This window comes from Salvelinus namaycush, chromosome 2, assembly GCF_016432855.1.
Source record: "Salvelinus namaycush isolate Seneca chromosome 2, SaNama_1.0, whole genome shotgun sequence".
NCBI classification, from domain to species: domain Eukaryota; kingdom Metazoa; phylum Chordata; class Actinopteri; order Salmoniformes; family Salmonidae; genus Salvelinus; species Salvelinus namaycush.
In genome coordinates, this window is record NC_052308.1 from 33,559,516 (window position 1) to 33,576,147 (window position 16,632).

The 16,632-nt window shown below is 40.9% G+C and overlaps 1 protein-coding gene across 2 annotated transcripts in view; it reads left to right on the forward strand.

Moving 5' to 3' along the window:
• esyt1b (extended synaptotagmin-like protein 1b) overlaps positions 1 to 16,632 on the forward strand; it is a 36,194-nt gene that overhangs the window by 12,711 nt on the left and 6,851 nt on the right. For both annotated transcript variants that reach the window (XM_039011559.1, XM_039011563.1), the window contains 21 exons: positions 550 to 621; positions 788 to 874; positions 1,038 to 1,187; positions 1,578 to 1,697; positions 1,833 to 2,009; positions 3,373 to 3,458; positions 3,695 to 3,743; positions 3,896 to 3,985; positions 4,415 to 4,510; positions 4,682 to 4,753; positions 5,277 to 5,363; positions 5,494 to 5,640; positions 5,773 to 5,882; positions 5,963 to 6,167; positions 6,317 to 6,493; positions 13,947 to 14,029; positions 14,228 to 14,276; positions 14,413 to 14,502; positions 14,640 to 14,735; positions 14,924 to 14,995; positions 15,079 to 15,165. In XM_039011559.1, the coding sequence (XP_038867487.1) occupies positions 550 to 621; positions 788 to 874; positions 1,038 to 1,187; positions 1,578 to 1,697; positions 1,833 to 2,009; positions 3,373 to 3,458; positions 3,695 to 3,743; positions 3,896 to 3,985; positions 4,415 to 4,510; positions 4,682 to 4,753; positions 5,277 to 5,363; positions 5,494 to 5,640; positions 5,773 to 5,882; positions 5,963 to 6,167; positions 6,317 to 6,493; positions 13,947 to 14,029; positions 14,228 to 14,276; positions 14,413 to 14,502; positions 14,640 to 14,735; positions 14,924 to 14,995; positions 15,079 to 15,165 (2,202 nt within the window). The remainder of the gene's footprint in view (positions 1 to 549; positions 622 to 787; positions 875 to 1,037; positions 1,188 to 1,577; positions 1,698 to 1,832; positions 2,010 to 3,372; positions 3,459 to 3,694; positions 3,744 to 3,895; positions 3,986 to 4,414; positions 4,511 to 4,681; positions 4,754 to 5,276; positions 5,364 to 5,493; positions 5,641 to 5,772; positions 5,883 to 5,962; positions 6,168 to 6,316; positions 6,494 to 13,946; positions 14,030 to 14,227; positions 14,277 to 14,412; positions 14,503 to 14,639; positions 14,736 to 14,923; positions 14,996 to 15,078; positions 15,166 to 16,632) is intronic.

Here is a 16,632-nt window from a genome sequence, read left to right on the forward strand (position 1 = left end):
CGCTGTAACTGTCACTAGGGTTCTTGTTACACAGAGTTGTTCCCTACCCTCGGCCCTTGTTCACTTCCCATCACTGATCTGAGATAATTGCAACATCGGCTTTAAAGGCTAGCTTTCACGACATGTTGTTTTCACCTATCCAGTCCTGTCTGATCTGCAAAAGGAAGTGAATGGGAGCCAAGGAGAGGGAACAACCTTCTGGAATGAAACACACCCATAGTGGTGCTGTGTTTAGACTTCCTGAAACTCTTGGCACTCAACTCTGTTTCCTCTTTCTACTGTTTTTCGGCGGTTGCTATGCAACATCTATGCCAGTGGTTACCAACCCTAGTCCTGAAGAGCTACAGAGTGTGCAGGCTTTTGTTACAAACCCAGCACAAACACATCTGTTTCAACTAATCAAATCTAATTATCAATAACTTGATTAGTAGAATTAAATGATTTTAGTGCTGGGCCGAAACAAAACCCCCTGTAGTGCTACATTAATAAAGTGTTAACGTTGTTTGTGTGTTTTATATGTTGATGTGTGTTTGTATGTGTGTGTTTTAGATGAAGAAGGGCAACAAAGAACCCAGTCCCATGGTGCAGTTGTCTGTGCAGGACATCACTCGAGAGAGCAGGGTAAGACTACCAGAGTAGTGACTTACGAGACTTATTCCATCCGGCTCCTATAGCGGAACAAAGGACCAAACGGGGCTACCATAGTAACAGACTATCATAACCCTTTGCTTTGAAGTCAAACCCACTCCTATTTTGCATTCTCTCTATTCCTTAACACTGTTTTTAGACCTGTTGGACGACAATCAACCCAGAGTGGGAGGATGCCTTCACCTTCTTCATCCCAGATCCACGCAAGCAGTCAATAGACATTCAGGTACCTTGATATTCTAACTCCATAACATGTTTTGCACCAATTTGTTATTATTTGAATGCATTATTTCTGTCTGTTTCCTCATAGCAATCTGTTGAATGACCACACTCTTTCCTATGTGTGTATTCTTCATTGAACATTCTCACTATCCTCCCATCTCTTCCAGGTGAAAGACAACGACCGGATTCAGACTCTAGGTAGCCTGTCCATCCCGCTGTCCCGTCTGCTGTCTAGCCCCAACCTGTCTCTGGACCAGTGGTTCCAGCTTGACAAATCTGGCCCAGCCAGCCGCATCTACATCAACACTGTACTCAGGGTAAGAAACAGGTTCCTCCTCTCAATCCCAACCTACAGTAAGATGGATGCACATCTCTAAAGCTCAGTTTGCCCTATGTGTAATGCATTCTTCTCTTTCTTTCTTTCTTTCTTTCTTTCTTTCTTTCTTTCTTTCTTTCTTTCTGTCTCTCTCTTTGTTTATCTCTCTCTTTATCTGTCTCTCTCTCTCTTTGTTTCTCTCTATCTGTCTCTCTCACTTTATTTCTCTCTCTTTCTGTCTTTCTTTGTTTCTCTCTTTGTTTCTCTCTCTCTCTGTTTCTCTCTTTGTTTCTCTCTCGTTATCTGTCTCTCTCTCTTTGTTTCTTATGTTTCTCTCTCTCTCTTTGTTTCTCTCTCTCTCATTGTTTCTCGCTCTCCCTTTCTCTCTCAGGTGCTATGGTTGGATGAGGAGAACATTCCCACTTCCTCTACAGAGGCAGCTAGCCTAGCAGCTGGTCTCTCAAAGATACGCCCCCAACAGACCTCCCATGACCCCAGCTTTGCCACAGAGGTAAAGCATGTAATATACATGGACATACATGTTATTGTTAGAAACTAAGGTAGTTACAATTAAACCAAGTTAAAGTGTGATTGTAATGTTGAAGAGTCTGAGTCTATGATGAATTTCAGTGTTTTGTTGTTTTAGGGGGTGCTTAGAATCCACCTTCTAGAGGGCCAAAATTTGGTCCCAAAGGACAACATGATGGGGGGCATGGTAAAGGGCAAGAGTGACCCCTATGTTAAGATCAACATCGGGGGTGAGACCTTTGAAAGTCGTGTCATCAATAGGAACCTCAACCCCACCTGGAACGAGATTTATGAGGTACGATATCAACCTAATATTATCTTCATTTTCAAGTCGGAACATTTTAACAAAACAAATAAAGTATTTGGTTAAAACGGACAGTCATACCACTGTAGGGTTATAATGAGTTCAAGGAGGCCTCTGGTCATCAGAAAACAGAACCATAGAAAGAGTGCTTATCAACCAGTGATAATTTTGAAAACTATTTTAGATGTAGTTTTAGTGTTAGTCTTTATGACTAAATTACCTTTTAGACTTAGTCACATTTGAGTATTTTCATCCTTAGTTTTTGTTGTCAGTCGGATAAAACTCTGGACAATTTTAGTCTAGTTTTAATCACAGTAATTTTATTGCATTTTCCCCCCATGAAATAATCTATATCATCACGTGCACATTAAGATAGCCTTGTCCAACTAGACCTACTATCCCCTCGTATAGCTGGCACATTGCTATTGTGGCAGATTGTAACCATTGCCAGCCATGATTTACCATAGGCTACAAAGCCTTGGCTACAGGTAAACAATTTAGGTTATACATCTCTTTTCTCCCCATCATAAACCTTGGGCTAAATAACAATGAATCCCCTAACAGGTGGAGAATCGGAGCTTTCCAACAATGCCAGAAATGTTAGGCTACTGTACTCCTAATATTCAGCAAATAGCATTCATATTTCCAATCGGGGGAAAAAACTACTGCGGTCGCATTTGCGAAGCGCGAGAGCGACAACACAGATGAATAACATAGAGCTTCTGATGTGATCAAAGCAGAAATAGCCCACATGACAGTAAGAGAGAGTAAACATTATTGTTTCTAGTTTAGGTTAGTTACAACTAAAGTGTCCTGAATGCGCACCAGTTCAAAAGATTGACGAGTGACTGAAGTGACATCCCGGGAGCTGTGTGGAAGAGCCAGACCGCGCAACTGAAAGACGTTCATTCTGCCAATGAGAGGATTGCATTAAATATTCTGCAAAGGCATTCATGTTTATGATTGGACAAATCAGAAGAAAAGGAGCTTCATGTCAAATTGAATGTCCATTAGTCTCACGTGAAATCCTCGTCTCGTCACATTTTCGTCAACTAAAATGAAAACTCATTTCTTACATTTATTGTTTTTTACATGGCATCTCACATCGTTATCGTCATTAGCTTTCGATAGGAAAAATTGGTCATGGGGCGAATATTTTTCGTCATAGTTATTGTTGACGAAATGAACACTGTTAACAACCAGGACAGCAGTCTACCAATGAGTATTTACCCATTATTTAGAGGAAAATATTAGGTGACCTCAAAATCTCAGTGCTTCCCTGTGTGTTTCCAGTTTTAGTATGTAGAATATTGCTTTAACTGAAGCTGTTGTTGTGTGTTGTGTTGTCTCCCAGGTGGTTCTGACCACGCTGCCTGGCCAGGAGCTCCATGTAGAGATATTTGATAAGGACATGGACATGAAAGATGACTTCATGGGCAGGTATGCAGCTTGTGACCCAAATGGCAATATATTCTCTATATAGCGCACTACTTTAGGGTGTCATTTGGGATGCAAACGTAGTCTCTGGGAGCTAGATAGATTTCTATGTGTGGTGACTTTGGCACCCCCTTGGGCAGGGACATGTAACTACTCCCACGGATTAGATTTTGCTCCATATTCCGTTTGTTTGTACAGTTGTTTGCACTCTAACCTGATATTCCTATGTACCTATACAGGTTGAAGATTAGTTTGAAGGATATCATCACCTCTCAATACACTGACCAGGTGAGATCTGCCTGCCTGCATCAGAGTTAACATGACTTCATACTTTCCTTCACACAAACAAATCACTGCATATGTTACCATCCTATGTAAAAGCTCATTAGTTTCCCTGTTTCAGTGGTAGACTACACTGAGTTGTTATCTCTCTGTTCCAGTGGTACACTCTGAATGATGTGAAGTCAGGTCGTGTTCACCTGGTACTGGAGTGGGTACCTACAGTATCAGAACCAGGCATACTGGACCAGGTCAGTCCTTCTTCCTCTTTTAATAGAGATATCGTATTGTGATCAGAGAATCTCTTTTGCAAAACATAAGCTTTATAATAGGCAGTATTAAACAGTAGTGTAACGTGTCATGGGGTTCCTGAGTGGCACAGCGGTCTAAGGCACTGCGTCTCGGTGCTAGAGGAGTCACTACAGACCCTGGTTCAAATCCAGGCTGTATCACAACCGGCGGTGATTTTTGAGTCCAATAGGGTGGCGCGCAGTTGGCCCAGCGTTGTCCGGGTTTGGCCCGGGTAGGCCGTTATTGTAAATAAGAATTTGTTCTTAACTGACTTGCCTGGTTAAATGAAATAAAAAATAAATAAAATCATTATACACACTGCCATCAGAGTAATGCATTCTTGTACACAGTGCCATACAGACCCAGTGACCTGTGTAAATGTCCCTAAGGTGTTCCAGTTCCAGTCCAGGCAGTCCTACCACAACAAGGCGGTTCCCTCTATGGCTCTACTCTTTGTGTTTGTGGAGAGGGCAGACGGCCTGCCAGTGAGTCTTTGCACCTCTTTCTCAGTTTGGAGGGGGTCTTATGATTTTGTGTGCAGGGATAATGTTAATGATGTTTATGTTTAGAGGACTAATTATATTTTGCATATGAACCTGGGTGCCTCTTTTGTGCACATGTAGTGTGTTTGTTTATTTATTGTGGTGTGTTTCTAGCTTAAGAAGAGTGGGAAGGAGCCAAAAGTGGGAGCTGAACTTGTTGTGGGGGGGACTTCCCATAAAACTACGGTGAGACAGACAACCCATTCAATGTGTCCTGTTAAAATTTGACATATGACACTGTAAAACCATTCAATGTGTCTTAAAAATAATATGTAATATTAATATGGTATTCTACCCCAAGCCATAAGACTGCTGAACAATTAATCAAATAACCACCCAGACTATTTACATTGACCCCCCCCCCCCCCCTTTTGTTTTTACACTGCTGCTACTCGCTGTTTATTATCTATGCATAGTCACTTTACCTCTACTTAGATGTACAAATCACCTCAACTAACCTGTACCCCCGCACATTGACTCTGTACCGGTACCCCCTGTATATAGCCTCATTATTGTTATTTTATTATTACTTTTTATTTCTTTATTTATTTTATTTAGTAAATATTTTCTTAACTCTATTCCTTGAACTGCATTGTTGGTTAAGGGCTTGTAAGTAAGCATTTCACGTATATGGCGCATACAATTTGATTTGATATTTTGATCTGTGACAGTGAATTACTGCTCATGCCTCCTTTCTATCTCTATTAAGGTGTGTGATCGAACCATCTCACCCCAGTGGGAAGAGGCTTTTTACTTCCTGGTTCATGACCCCAGAGAAGAGCTCCTCATAGTGAAGGTAAGTGTGTATGTTAAAATATTTTTTTTTAGATCAGAGCTTAAAGATGTGGGTTTTTATAAAAGGGTACTATACTCTTCACAGAATTACGAGGTCATTCATCCATCTTACATTTTCTCTTCTCCTCTAGTTGTCTCACAGTTGGACCTTGCCTATTGGTTCTCTGGTGGTACCAATCAGAGAGCTGCTGTCAGAACCAGATCTGGTCCTGGATCAGTGGCTGAGTCTGGATGGAGCCTCACCTGACAGTCAGATTCTACTGAGGGCTGAACTCAAGGTGAGACACACTTGCACTTAACAAACACTCTATTACTCTGTAGGAGGCACTTTAGACGTGTGTTAATTCACTGCATGATATTTTGTGATAAGGTTATATGGTGGTGTTATTAAATGTGTTGTTCTACTACAGCTGCTGTGTCCCAAGAAGTGTGAGATTGATGTGGAGAGGGCAGATCAACCCAGAGCTCGAGCCGCCTCTACTGCTGAACAGAGACTGGAGAGAGACACAGTGCAGAAGAGGTAGAACAAATGAGGGTGTACTAATACATACATACACACAAACACACACGATTAACCAATTTCTCTTTTATTCCACCAAGTCTGCTCAGGTCTAGTTCAGTGGACACTCCCAGTGCTCCAGTCCCCAGCCTTCCCTCTATCCAAGCACCAGAGCCAGAGAAGGCTAAGAGAGTAACAGCTACTGAGATGGTCTCTGGGAAAGTACCTGAGGAGCTCACTGAGGAACCCAGTCCTCCTGAAACACTCCCCACACACACCAACCCTGATCCCAGCTTTGGCTCTGAGGTGAGATACAGTATGCCAGTGAAGGCCATTATTACAGTTGTTTTCTTTTGAGGTATACAGTACAATACCACATACAGTACTGTGTGAATTAGGTATGTCATGCTATACTGCTGTATTTGTGCAGTCTTGTTACTAGTGTTTGTTTTTAGGGGGTGCTGAGAATCCACCTACTGGAGGCCCAGAATCTTATCGCCAAGGACAACCTGATGGGTGGCCTGAAGAAGGGCAAGAGTGACCCTTACGTCAAGATCAACATCGGAGGGGTCAAGTTTAAGAGTCATGTGATCAAGGAGAACCTCAACCCTATCTGGAACGAGATGTATGAGGTATGGAGGGAGTTGTAGTTTTTAGGAAAAATGTGTTGTGTCTATATACATTTTGAACCGTAAACCCACATTAACTTGTATTTTGTCAGTACAGCCCCATGTACATAATATATTATACAGTATGTAACGTTGTTCGTCTGAGGAAGCAGGAGTAGACCAAAGCGCAGCGTGGTACGTGTTCATGATGTTTATTAATAACCTGAACACTGAAACAAAAAACTAAAGTGGAACAAAACGCAACAGTTCTGTCAGGTACTCACACAAAACAGAAAACAACTACCCACAAAACCAACATAGAAAATGGCAACCTAAATAGGCCAACCAATTCAGGCCACCATAAACCTACATACCCCTAGACCATACAAAATCCCCATAGATAAACAAAAACCCGAGACAAGACAAAAACTAAACAAACCACCCTTGTCACACCCTGACCTAACCAAAAAATAAAGAAAACAAATATAACTAAAGTCAGGGCGTGACACAGTATTACATAATACTTAGGGTAGTGTTACATCAGTCTAATCATAAACATATAGTAGGGTGTTCACCCATAAAATGATTAATTAATTAAAGGTTTACACAAATATGCCCATTCAATTCAGTAAGAAAAACAACAGTCCAAACCCCATGTCTCTACCATACAGTGCGTCCGGAAACTATTCAGACCTCTTGACTTTTTCTACATTTTGTTAGGTTACAGCCTTATTCTAAAATGTAAACTGAAATCACATTTACATAAGTATTCAGACCCTTTACTCAGTACTTTGTTGAAGCACCTTTGGTAGCGATTACAGCCTTGAGTCTTCTTGGGTATGACGCTACAAGCTTGGCGCACCTGTATTTGGGGAGTTTCTCCCATTCTTCTCTGCAGATCCTCTCAAGCTCTGTCAGGTTGGATGGGGAGCGTCGATGCACAGCTATTTTCAGGTCTCCAGAGATGTTAGATCGGGTTCACGTCCGGGCTCTGGCTGGGCCACTCAAGGACATTCAGAGACTTATCCCGAAGCCACTCCTGCATTGTCTTGGCTGTGTGCTTAGGGTCGTTGTCCTGTTGGAAGGTGAACCTTCACCCCAGTCTGAGGTCCTGAGCGCTCTGGAGCAGGTTTTCATCAAGGATCTCTCTGTACTTTGCTCCGTTCATCTTTCTCTCGATCTTGACTAGTCTCCCAGTCTCTGCCGTTGAAAAACATCCCCACAGCATGATGCTGTCACCACCATGCTTCACCGTAGGGATGGCGCCAGTTTTCCTCCAGATGTGACACAGATGTGGCATTCAGGCCAAAAAGTTCAATCTTGGTTTCATCAGACCAGAGAATCATGTTTCTCATGGTTTGAGAGTCCTTTAGGTGCCTTTTGGCAGGGCAGCCAGCTCTAGGAAGAGTCTTGGTGGGGATGGCATCCCAGGTGTACTCCAATCAAGTTGTAGAAACATCTCAAGGATGATCAATGGAAACAGGATGCACATGAGCTCAATTTCAAGTCTCATAGCAAAGGGTCTGAATACTTATGTAAATAAGGTACTTCTGTTTTTTTTTAATTATACATTTGCAAAAATGTAAAAAATAAAAAGGTTTTCGCCTTGTCATTATGGGGTATAGTGTGTAGATTGATGATGCCATTTAAAAAAAAATCCAGAATAAGGCTGTAACGTAACAAAATTTGGAAAAGTCTGGGTTCTGAATACTTTCCGAATGCACTGTATGACATTACTTTTGTGATTCAAGCATGAAGCATCACCCATCAACTCACGTGGTTGCTATGACTTAAGCTCCACCGACTAAACCTGACCTGTATGGATCTCAGCCACTCCGACAAGCCCTCTGATTGGTCAATGCGTTCTGATCGTTTGAGACTAGCCAGGATCTATCTATTCAAACAGGGACCACAGAGCCTGCCTCATCCATATATCCATGGATCAATGAATGTCATTTTTTATTTTTTATATTCTGCTGTCAGTTTAATTACATTTACAGTTCATAAAGGTTTAAACATTGTAAAACAAACACCTCTACAGCAATGTTCCCTCTAAACTGCGCACGTCAGCGGCCGCGCACTTCCTGCAGGACTGCCGCGCAGAAGATATGCCAATGACGTGCAGAGACGCAAGAGATTGAATTTAACTGAATTCGCCCCATTAGTTTCACTATATATATCACCGTTTTTCCTGTGATCGAATCAACATTATATCATCCCCTTTTCAATGTAACAAAACAAATCAAACGAGTCTGCTAGTTGACAAGTTATTAGCCCAGTTATAGAGAAGTATAGGTCAGACATGGGGAGTTACTGCTTCCTACAAGCAACACAATCTCACGCTCAATTCGTGCAAAAATATACACAATAAGTATTTCAGCAGATTTTGTGATATTTCAGCAGATTTCGTGTGTTTCTGTGTGGCTTAATTCGTGTGAAAAGACCCCAAAAAATGGTGTGATTTAATTCGTAGGAAAAGACACACATTTTTGTGCGACTTCATTGATAGAAAAAAAACATTTGGGGGGGCCAACGAGTCAGCACTTTGATAGATTTTGGGCAATCGTGTTCTACACTGCTTTTTTTTTGTCCCACATTTATTTATATAAAAAACAAACGTGTTAACAACCCAATATTGTTAATCAACCAGGTTGTCACCGAAATACATATAACATTATAGTTGCCTTACGTTTTTTATTTTTTATTATTTAATGCCAATGCTGTTTTTTATGCTTGTTTTCGCTTAATACTTTGGGATACTGGTACTATGTCGGATTTTATGAGGGTCGCCAGATTGGAGTAAAAAACTATTTTTCTGTGTTTTTTTGTGGTATCGATGAAGGTATTTGATTTGGGAATGGGGATACATTTTCTTGATGGGAAATTAATTCATCAATAAATGTGGGGAAACAAAAGACCTGGAAAAAAAATCTGTTTGGTTTAAATTCCTCTTGTGTACCTTCATGGCATTTTCAACTATAACGAATCTGGACTATGATCAATTAAGCCATATCAATGCAGTTAAACAGGTTAAAATAAAGAATTATGTTGGCTTATACTTATGGAACTTCCAAGGCTGTTTCATGATGATTATTATGGTCGTGTCAATCTCACGTCTAGTTATGTGATCTAGTGGTGGGAAGCATTCTGTTTTTCAACATTGTGTTGGGTGTAATTACATTGATATAAGCTACAATGGGCGTGACGGATAGAAGTAATCACTACACGTGGGATAGAGCCTTACATCAACGCTGCCTGAAGCTGAATGGAAAGTGCTCTGCCCTGACCAGTTATTCAGAAGAAAACCCTCTGTGACTTTTATCATTATTACAATGTCTGCTGACATTGAACATAGCTTAGGGTTAGGGTATTTAATTAATTTCAGACTCCTATGCCACTATTCCCAACATCCTATACCCCATAGGTTGTAAAGAAACCCTTTTTTAAGGTGATATAATTTGTATCATTATTATAGGGCTGTGAAACCCATAGCCGAATGACTTCAGACTGAGCATTTCTCACCATTTATTTACGTAGAGCAATTTCCGTTTAATAGCAGGTAGTGTCCATTTATTTACAGTAGTGTGTTGATTAATTATTGCTTTCTTCAGTGGAAATACTGAATATGTATAAAAATGCCAACTATACCAAAGCTAAATCAAGCAGAGATTTACAACTATTTAACCAAGTTAATAATTACTGAAACATGCAAACTACAAACATTTAACCAGATGAAGATAATTAATACAGGAATCTAGTTGGCTATAACATGAGTACAATCAAAGTGTGTGTGTGTATATTTGTGTAAGTGTGTGTGTGTATTATAATTTCCCATCATAAAAATGTATTTCCATTCCCCAATCAAATACCTTCATCGATACCACAAAAACAAAACAAAGAAATCTGTATTTTTTCTCCAATCTGGCAATCCTCATAGAATTCGACATGTATAAAATGCATTATGAAAGAAATGGTGTAATGTACACGAAAAAGTGGAGCCTTGTATTAACTGGATTATGAAAAAAAAATTGTAATATAGGCTCCATGAAATATGAAATGTGTTATGAAGAAAATTGTGTAGGCTTAATTAATAATAATTTATAGTATTTTGTAAAGTGGTTTCTTGCATCATACAACACAATACAATGCAATTTACAGTCACCTATTTGGCCCATGGTGTTACAGACTGAGTAAAAAAATAATTAATTAATGTCAAGACCTGGATAATGTAAAAACAAAAAAAATAAGTCTCATGCAATTGAACACAACATACTGTAGGCTATATCATAGAAATCAAAAGCTATTTCCATGTGAACATTTTATGTGATTTGCCCAATTGGTTTTGTTGGTAGGCCTACATTATGCTCAAATAGCCACAATAGCCTGTTGCCTACTGTCTCAAACTGTAAGGGTACAGCCTCAGTGTTCACTGTAAGCGCATGCCGGAAGTTGCACAAAATTCCACAATGTTCAAGTTTCCGCTCACAAGACCTCACATTTGCTACGTGCCCCAAAGAATTAGAGGGAACATTGCTCTACAGTCTACCACACCTCTACAATTAAAAACTAGACAGTTCTGATAAAGATATGTGTACTCACCAACGCCCAGTCACCTTACTAACTGTCTATGCCTGTTGGTCACTACCAAAGTTCCCACATTCTAGTTATATAGGTTATATATTTTATGGTTTCCTAGACCACATTCATAGAATTTAGAACGAAGTACCATTCTATCCATTCCGCAACTACACTACATGACCAAAAGTATGTGGACACCTCATCGTTGAACATCTCATTCCAAAATCATGGGCATTCATATGGAGTTGGTCCCCCCTTTGCTGCTATACCAGCCTACACTCTTCTGGGAAGGCTTTCCACTAGATGTTGGAACATTGCTGTGGGGACTTGCTTCCATTCAGCCACAAGAGCATTAGTGAGGTCGGGCACTGATGTTGGGCGATTAGGCCTGGTGTTTGATGGGGTTGAGGTCAGGCCTCTGTGCAGGCCGGTCAAGTTCTTCCATACCAATCTCGACAAACCATTTCTGTTTGGACCTCGCTTTGTGCACATTGTCATGCTGAAACAGGAAAGGGCCTTCCCCAAACTGTTGCCACAAAGTTGGAAGCACGGAATCGTCTAGAATGTCATTGTATGCTGTAGCGTTAAGATTTCCCTTCACTGGAACTAAGGGGCCTAGCCAGAACCATTAAAAACAGCCCCAGACCATTATTCCTCATTCACCAAACTTTACAGTTGGCACTATGCATTGGGGTAGGTATCGTTCTCCTGGCATCTGTAAAACACAACTTCGTCCATTGGATTGCCAGATGGTGAAGCGTGATTCGTCACTCCAGAGAACGCGTTTCCACTGCTCCAGAGTCCAATGGCGGCTAACTTTACACCTCTCCAGCCAACGCTTGGCATTGCGCATGGTGATCTTAGACTTGTGTGTGGCTGCTCGGCCTTGGAAACCCATTTTATGAAGCTCCTGACGAACAGTTCTTGAACAGTTCATGTGCTGACGTTGCTTCCAGTCCAGAGGCATTTTGGAACTTGTTAGTGAGTGTTGCAACTGAGGACAGATGATTTTCACGCGCTATGTGCTTCAGCACTCGACGGTCCCGTTCTGTGAGCTTGTGTGGCCTACCACTTTGCAGCTGAGCTGTTGTTGCTCCTAGACATTTCCATTTCACAATAACAGCACTTACAGTTGACCGGGGCAGCTCTAGCAGTGCAGAAATTTGACAAACGGACTTGTTGGAAAGGTGGCATCCTATGACGGTGCCATGTTGAATGTCACTGAGCTCTTCAGTACGGCCATTTTACTGCCAATGTTTATCTATGGCGATTGCATGGCTGTGTGATCGATTTTATACATGGGTGTGGCTGAAATAGCCAAATCCACTAATTTGAAGGGGTGTCCACCTACTTTCGTATATATAGTGTACCTTGTGATGTCATGGCTAGCAGTTTGCAATATGACATTTCTGCTGGACAATCACAAAGTAGCCTAATACAATGATAATAATGATCACTTAGGTGCCTGGAGTGTCACAAACGATATGAACAGGATCAGATGTCTCTTGATCAGATGTCTCTCGATCTATTTTTAAACTTGGTTTGAGCTTTCGTAGTGTCCGTTGAGTTCTTACTCTGATAATTAGAACCTGACATAATGAATCAAAAATCATTTGATTGGATATTGACTCAAATATGATTCTGGCAGTGCTAGAAGACCATTTTGCCTTACCCTGTAATCTTCTGATTGAATAGGACCCCTGTTATTTTAATTAGGCCAAATGCTTACTACTGCTGTCGTGAAGGAATGCAACGTTTCAACTAAAGGTGTACTTTTAAAAAATACCTATGTTAGGTTCTAATTATCAGAGTAAGAACTCGACGGACGCTATGAAAGCTCCTTCTCGCTAAACCTTGCATCTTTATTGCTAGGCAGGAAACTAAGTGATATGGGCAGTAAACGGTTCCTTTTCCCTTAACGTGACCTGACCTGACCTCGACCCCCTTATCCACAGCTCTCTCCCCCTTATCAGTACTGCCACATGTGACCGTTTTCCCTGCACTCAGCCCCTCCCAAGCTTAATTGCACCCCTCATGTCTCTATTATAACTAATGATTAATAATAGTTCAAGCTCAGAAATCCAAACCCATCACCTAAGTAATGTGTGGTCATTTGTAGCAGTTATCCTCAGAGTATGGTCATGAAAATAAAATGTCAATTTTTGTTTTCTCACTGAATTTTTTTTGTTTAGCCTAAATACTAAAATAAAATGCAGGTACTTACCAACACCCTCCTTCACACAACTGACTCCAAATCTAACTGTCTGTTAAATGGAATCTTTGATGTCATCCGCATTGCGATGTCATCATTTATGACCATGACATTACCACTCTTAAGGGTCCTGAGCCCTGTGTGCATTTGCATAAAACACATTGAGTGAAGATGTTGCATAAAATCCCCCATAATTGAATCTCAAAATCATTGAAATGGTTGAAAATAAACCATTTGTCACGTTTAAATATTTCCTGTGAATTATTTTTTTTTTTACATGTTTTTTCCAATTACCTTGACTGTTCTCTGAATAGATAAGACATTTGCTTCAAGTAACTCCTAAGCAACCTGTATAGCGACTATAGAATTGACCCCAGCTCTGGCCAAGTGTAACCAACATTGTATTCTGACTGTAGTCAACATTGTTTTCAACTTTAGCTCTCTGCAGCACTCTCTTCTTTCTCTATCTAATTGTGGTCTTTGTCTGTGGAAACTGTTCTCTATAACTCCATTTCATGAAATATATTGCTCTCTGATGAGTGGAAAGAGTGGAAATGTGTACTTTGTACACTTAACTGTAAAAATATTAGTATAAAATATTTTACATTTTGTCTATCACTGTCTGTCGTGCTCTATATGTGTGATTCCTCTCTATGGTTTTAACATCATTGTGATGATTGTCCCCAGACTGTGATGACACCACAGGCAGGTCAGGAGGTCCAGGTAGAGCTGTATGATAAAGACATGGACAAGGATGACTTCCTGGGCAGGTGAGAAACTGGCACTCTATTCCCTATATAGTACACTACTTTTGACCAGAGGCCATAGGGCACTGGTCTGGTACTTAGCCGATGTCCTGTAATGTTTTGTTACCCTGTTGTTGTCTTGGTTTGAAGCATTCTTTGTAGTTCCCTATAAGTGTTTAGTTTAATTTTGGACTACAATGATGCTCCATTTTTTTTGTACAGGTGTAACATCAGTATGAGAGACATCATACACTCCCAGTATACAGACCAGGTAAGGTTTACATGTCTCCCTCTTCTCTTGTACTAAATAATGTCTGTACTCTCTTACATTGGAACACTCATCTTCATATTGCATTACTTTTAGTTTCAGAACACTCTATCTGATGTGTGATTTGTGTCTGTTCCAGTGGTACACTCTGAATGATGTGAAGTCAGGTCGTGTTCACCTGGTACTGGAGTGGGTACCAACAGTATCAGAACCAGACAGACTGGATCAGGTCAGTTCTATTTCTCTCCTCTCTGTCTCTACAAATGTTTTTTTCCCCTTCTTTTGCCCTATCTCTCATTCTATTACTAGTTTTTAACCTTTTAACCACCTGTTTTGATTTGATTTAACTCTAACCTCATGTTTCAGGTGCTGCAGCTGCAGTCTCTCCAGTCCTACCAGAACAAGGCTGTTCCCTCTACTGCTTTGCTCTTCGTCTACATGGATAGAGCCCACTCACTGCCTGTGAGTCACCTCAGACACTGAGCCACTTTGAACTTAAAACCCTGGCATTGGTTTGTTGTCATTGGGTCTGTTGTTTTTTGTAGCTGTAATATGGGTTAAGCACAGATGTTGCTTTTTTATTTTGTCTAGTGTCTCACAATAATTTTTTGTTATGACTGTTGTATTTTTGATCTCTATGTTTGTTGTAGTTTAAGAAGAGTGGGAAGGAGCCAAAGGCTGGAGCTGAGCTAGTTCTGGGGAAGACAACCTACAGAACCAAGGTGAGATACAGTACATGTAGAGCTGAGATGTTTGACTTGTAACAGGATCTGCCGTGAAAGTGAACTTATTTGTCTCTCTGAAGGTGTGTGATCGCACCAACTCCCCCCAGTGGGATGAGGCTTTCTACTTCCTGGTTCGTGACCCCAGAGAGGAGATACTCATAGTGAAGGTGAGGTTTCAGTCTGGATGGAGTTGCTAAACATGGATAATGTTTAATCTTAATATGTCACTCACTAGGGGTGTAACGGTACACATATTCGTACCGAACCGTTCGGTAAAGGGACCTCGGTTCGGTCCGCACTGTGAACCCGAAGGAATAACTTTAAAAAATTATATTGACAAAATAAAAACACTAAGCCTATATACGTTGCGTTGTAGGCTTATGCCTCTTGAGTAAATCTGAGCTGATAAAACATTTCAGGCTATTCCGTTAAAATAACTAGAGCCTATGTACACGTTGTAATCAAAATTAAAATCTTAATGGCCGCATTTCAAATTGTTCTTTTGTTAAGCGCAGCCTGGAACTAGTTCTGTATGATGGCGAGTGGTGGGATCGATAAACCAGAATTGGAGGATCCTCCATCATTTAAATCTCCAGGTTGGGAACATTTTGGATTCCCAGTAGATTACAACGGCGATGGACAGAGAGTTGTGGATAAAAGATTAACAGTATGTCGCCACGCTCAACGAGAATAGCTTATGCAGCTGCCAACAACTCAAATATGTTGACACATTTACGCTGACATCACGTATACCGGAGCAAGATGGAAACGCAAAGAAACACAACATTGTCTCCCCTCTGCATTTTTTATTTTTTTATTTCACCTTTATTTAACCAGGTAGGCAAGTTGAGAACAAGTTCTCATTTACAATTGCGACCTGGCAAGCAGCCATTGAAGCAGCCCTTGTGTCATGTATTTCTAGGAGTGGTGGGTGTAGAGTCAGGCGCAGAGAGCAAACTTCCAAAGAAATGTGTTTATTTCGCGTAGTCAAGCCAAACCAACAGGCAATGCCCAATGAACACATATGTCTCCAAAACCGGGAAGAACATAATACGCAGGCACACACAAAAAATAAAAAAATAATAATAAAAAAATAAAAAATAAAATAAAAAAACATCACCACTGACAGTAGGATAAGCCCGCACAACAGCAAGCGCGCACTAGAAGTTTAAATAGACAAACTAATGAACCAAAATGAGCAACAGGTGAAAACAATCAGACAAAACCAACAGAAAGGAAAAAGGGATCGGTGGCAGCTAGTAGACCGGTGACGACGACCGCCGAGCACCGCACGAACAGGGAGAGGAGCCACCTTCGGTGGAAGTCGTGACACCTTGGCAGCTGATTCTGACCTGGCCAAAGAAATTACAAGAGCGATAGGTAGGCTATGTTTATATATTTTGTACAGTATTTGGTTTATAGCACCCTGTAGTGTGGTGCGTACTGGCAGCAGAGAAATCAGGCGCAGGAGAGCGAAAACTGATTTAAAACGGTGTCGTTAAATATCCATAAACCACCGTCAACAGAACAATACAATAAATGGGTCAAACAAAACCCGGTAAATACCAGCATACCGTGCATAAGCACTACAAGAAACAATTACCGACAAGGACGTGGGGGGGACCAGAGGGTTA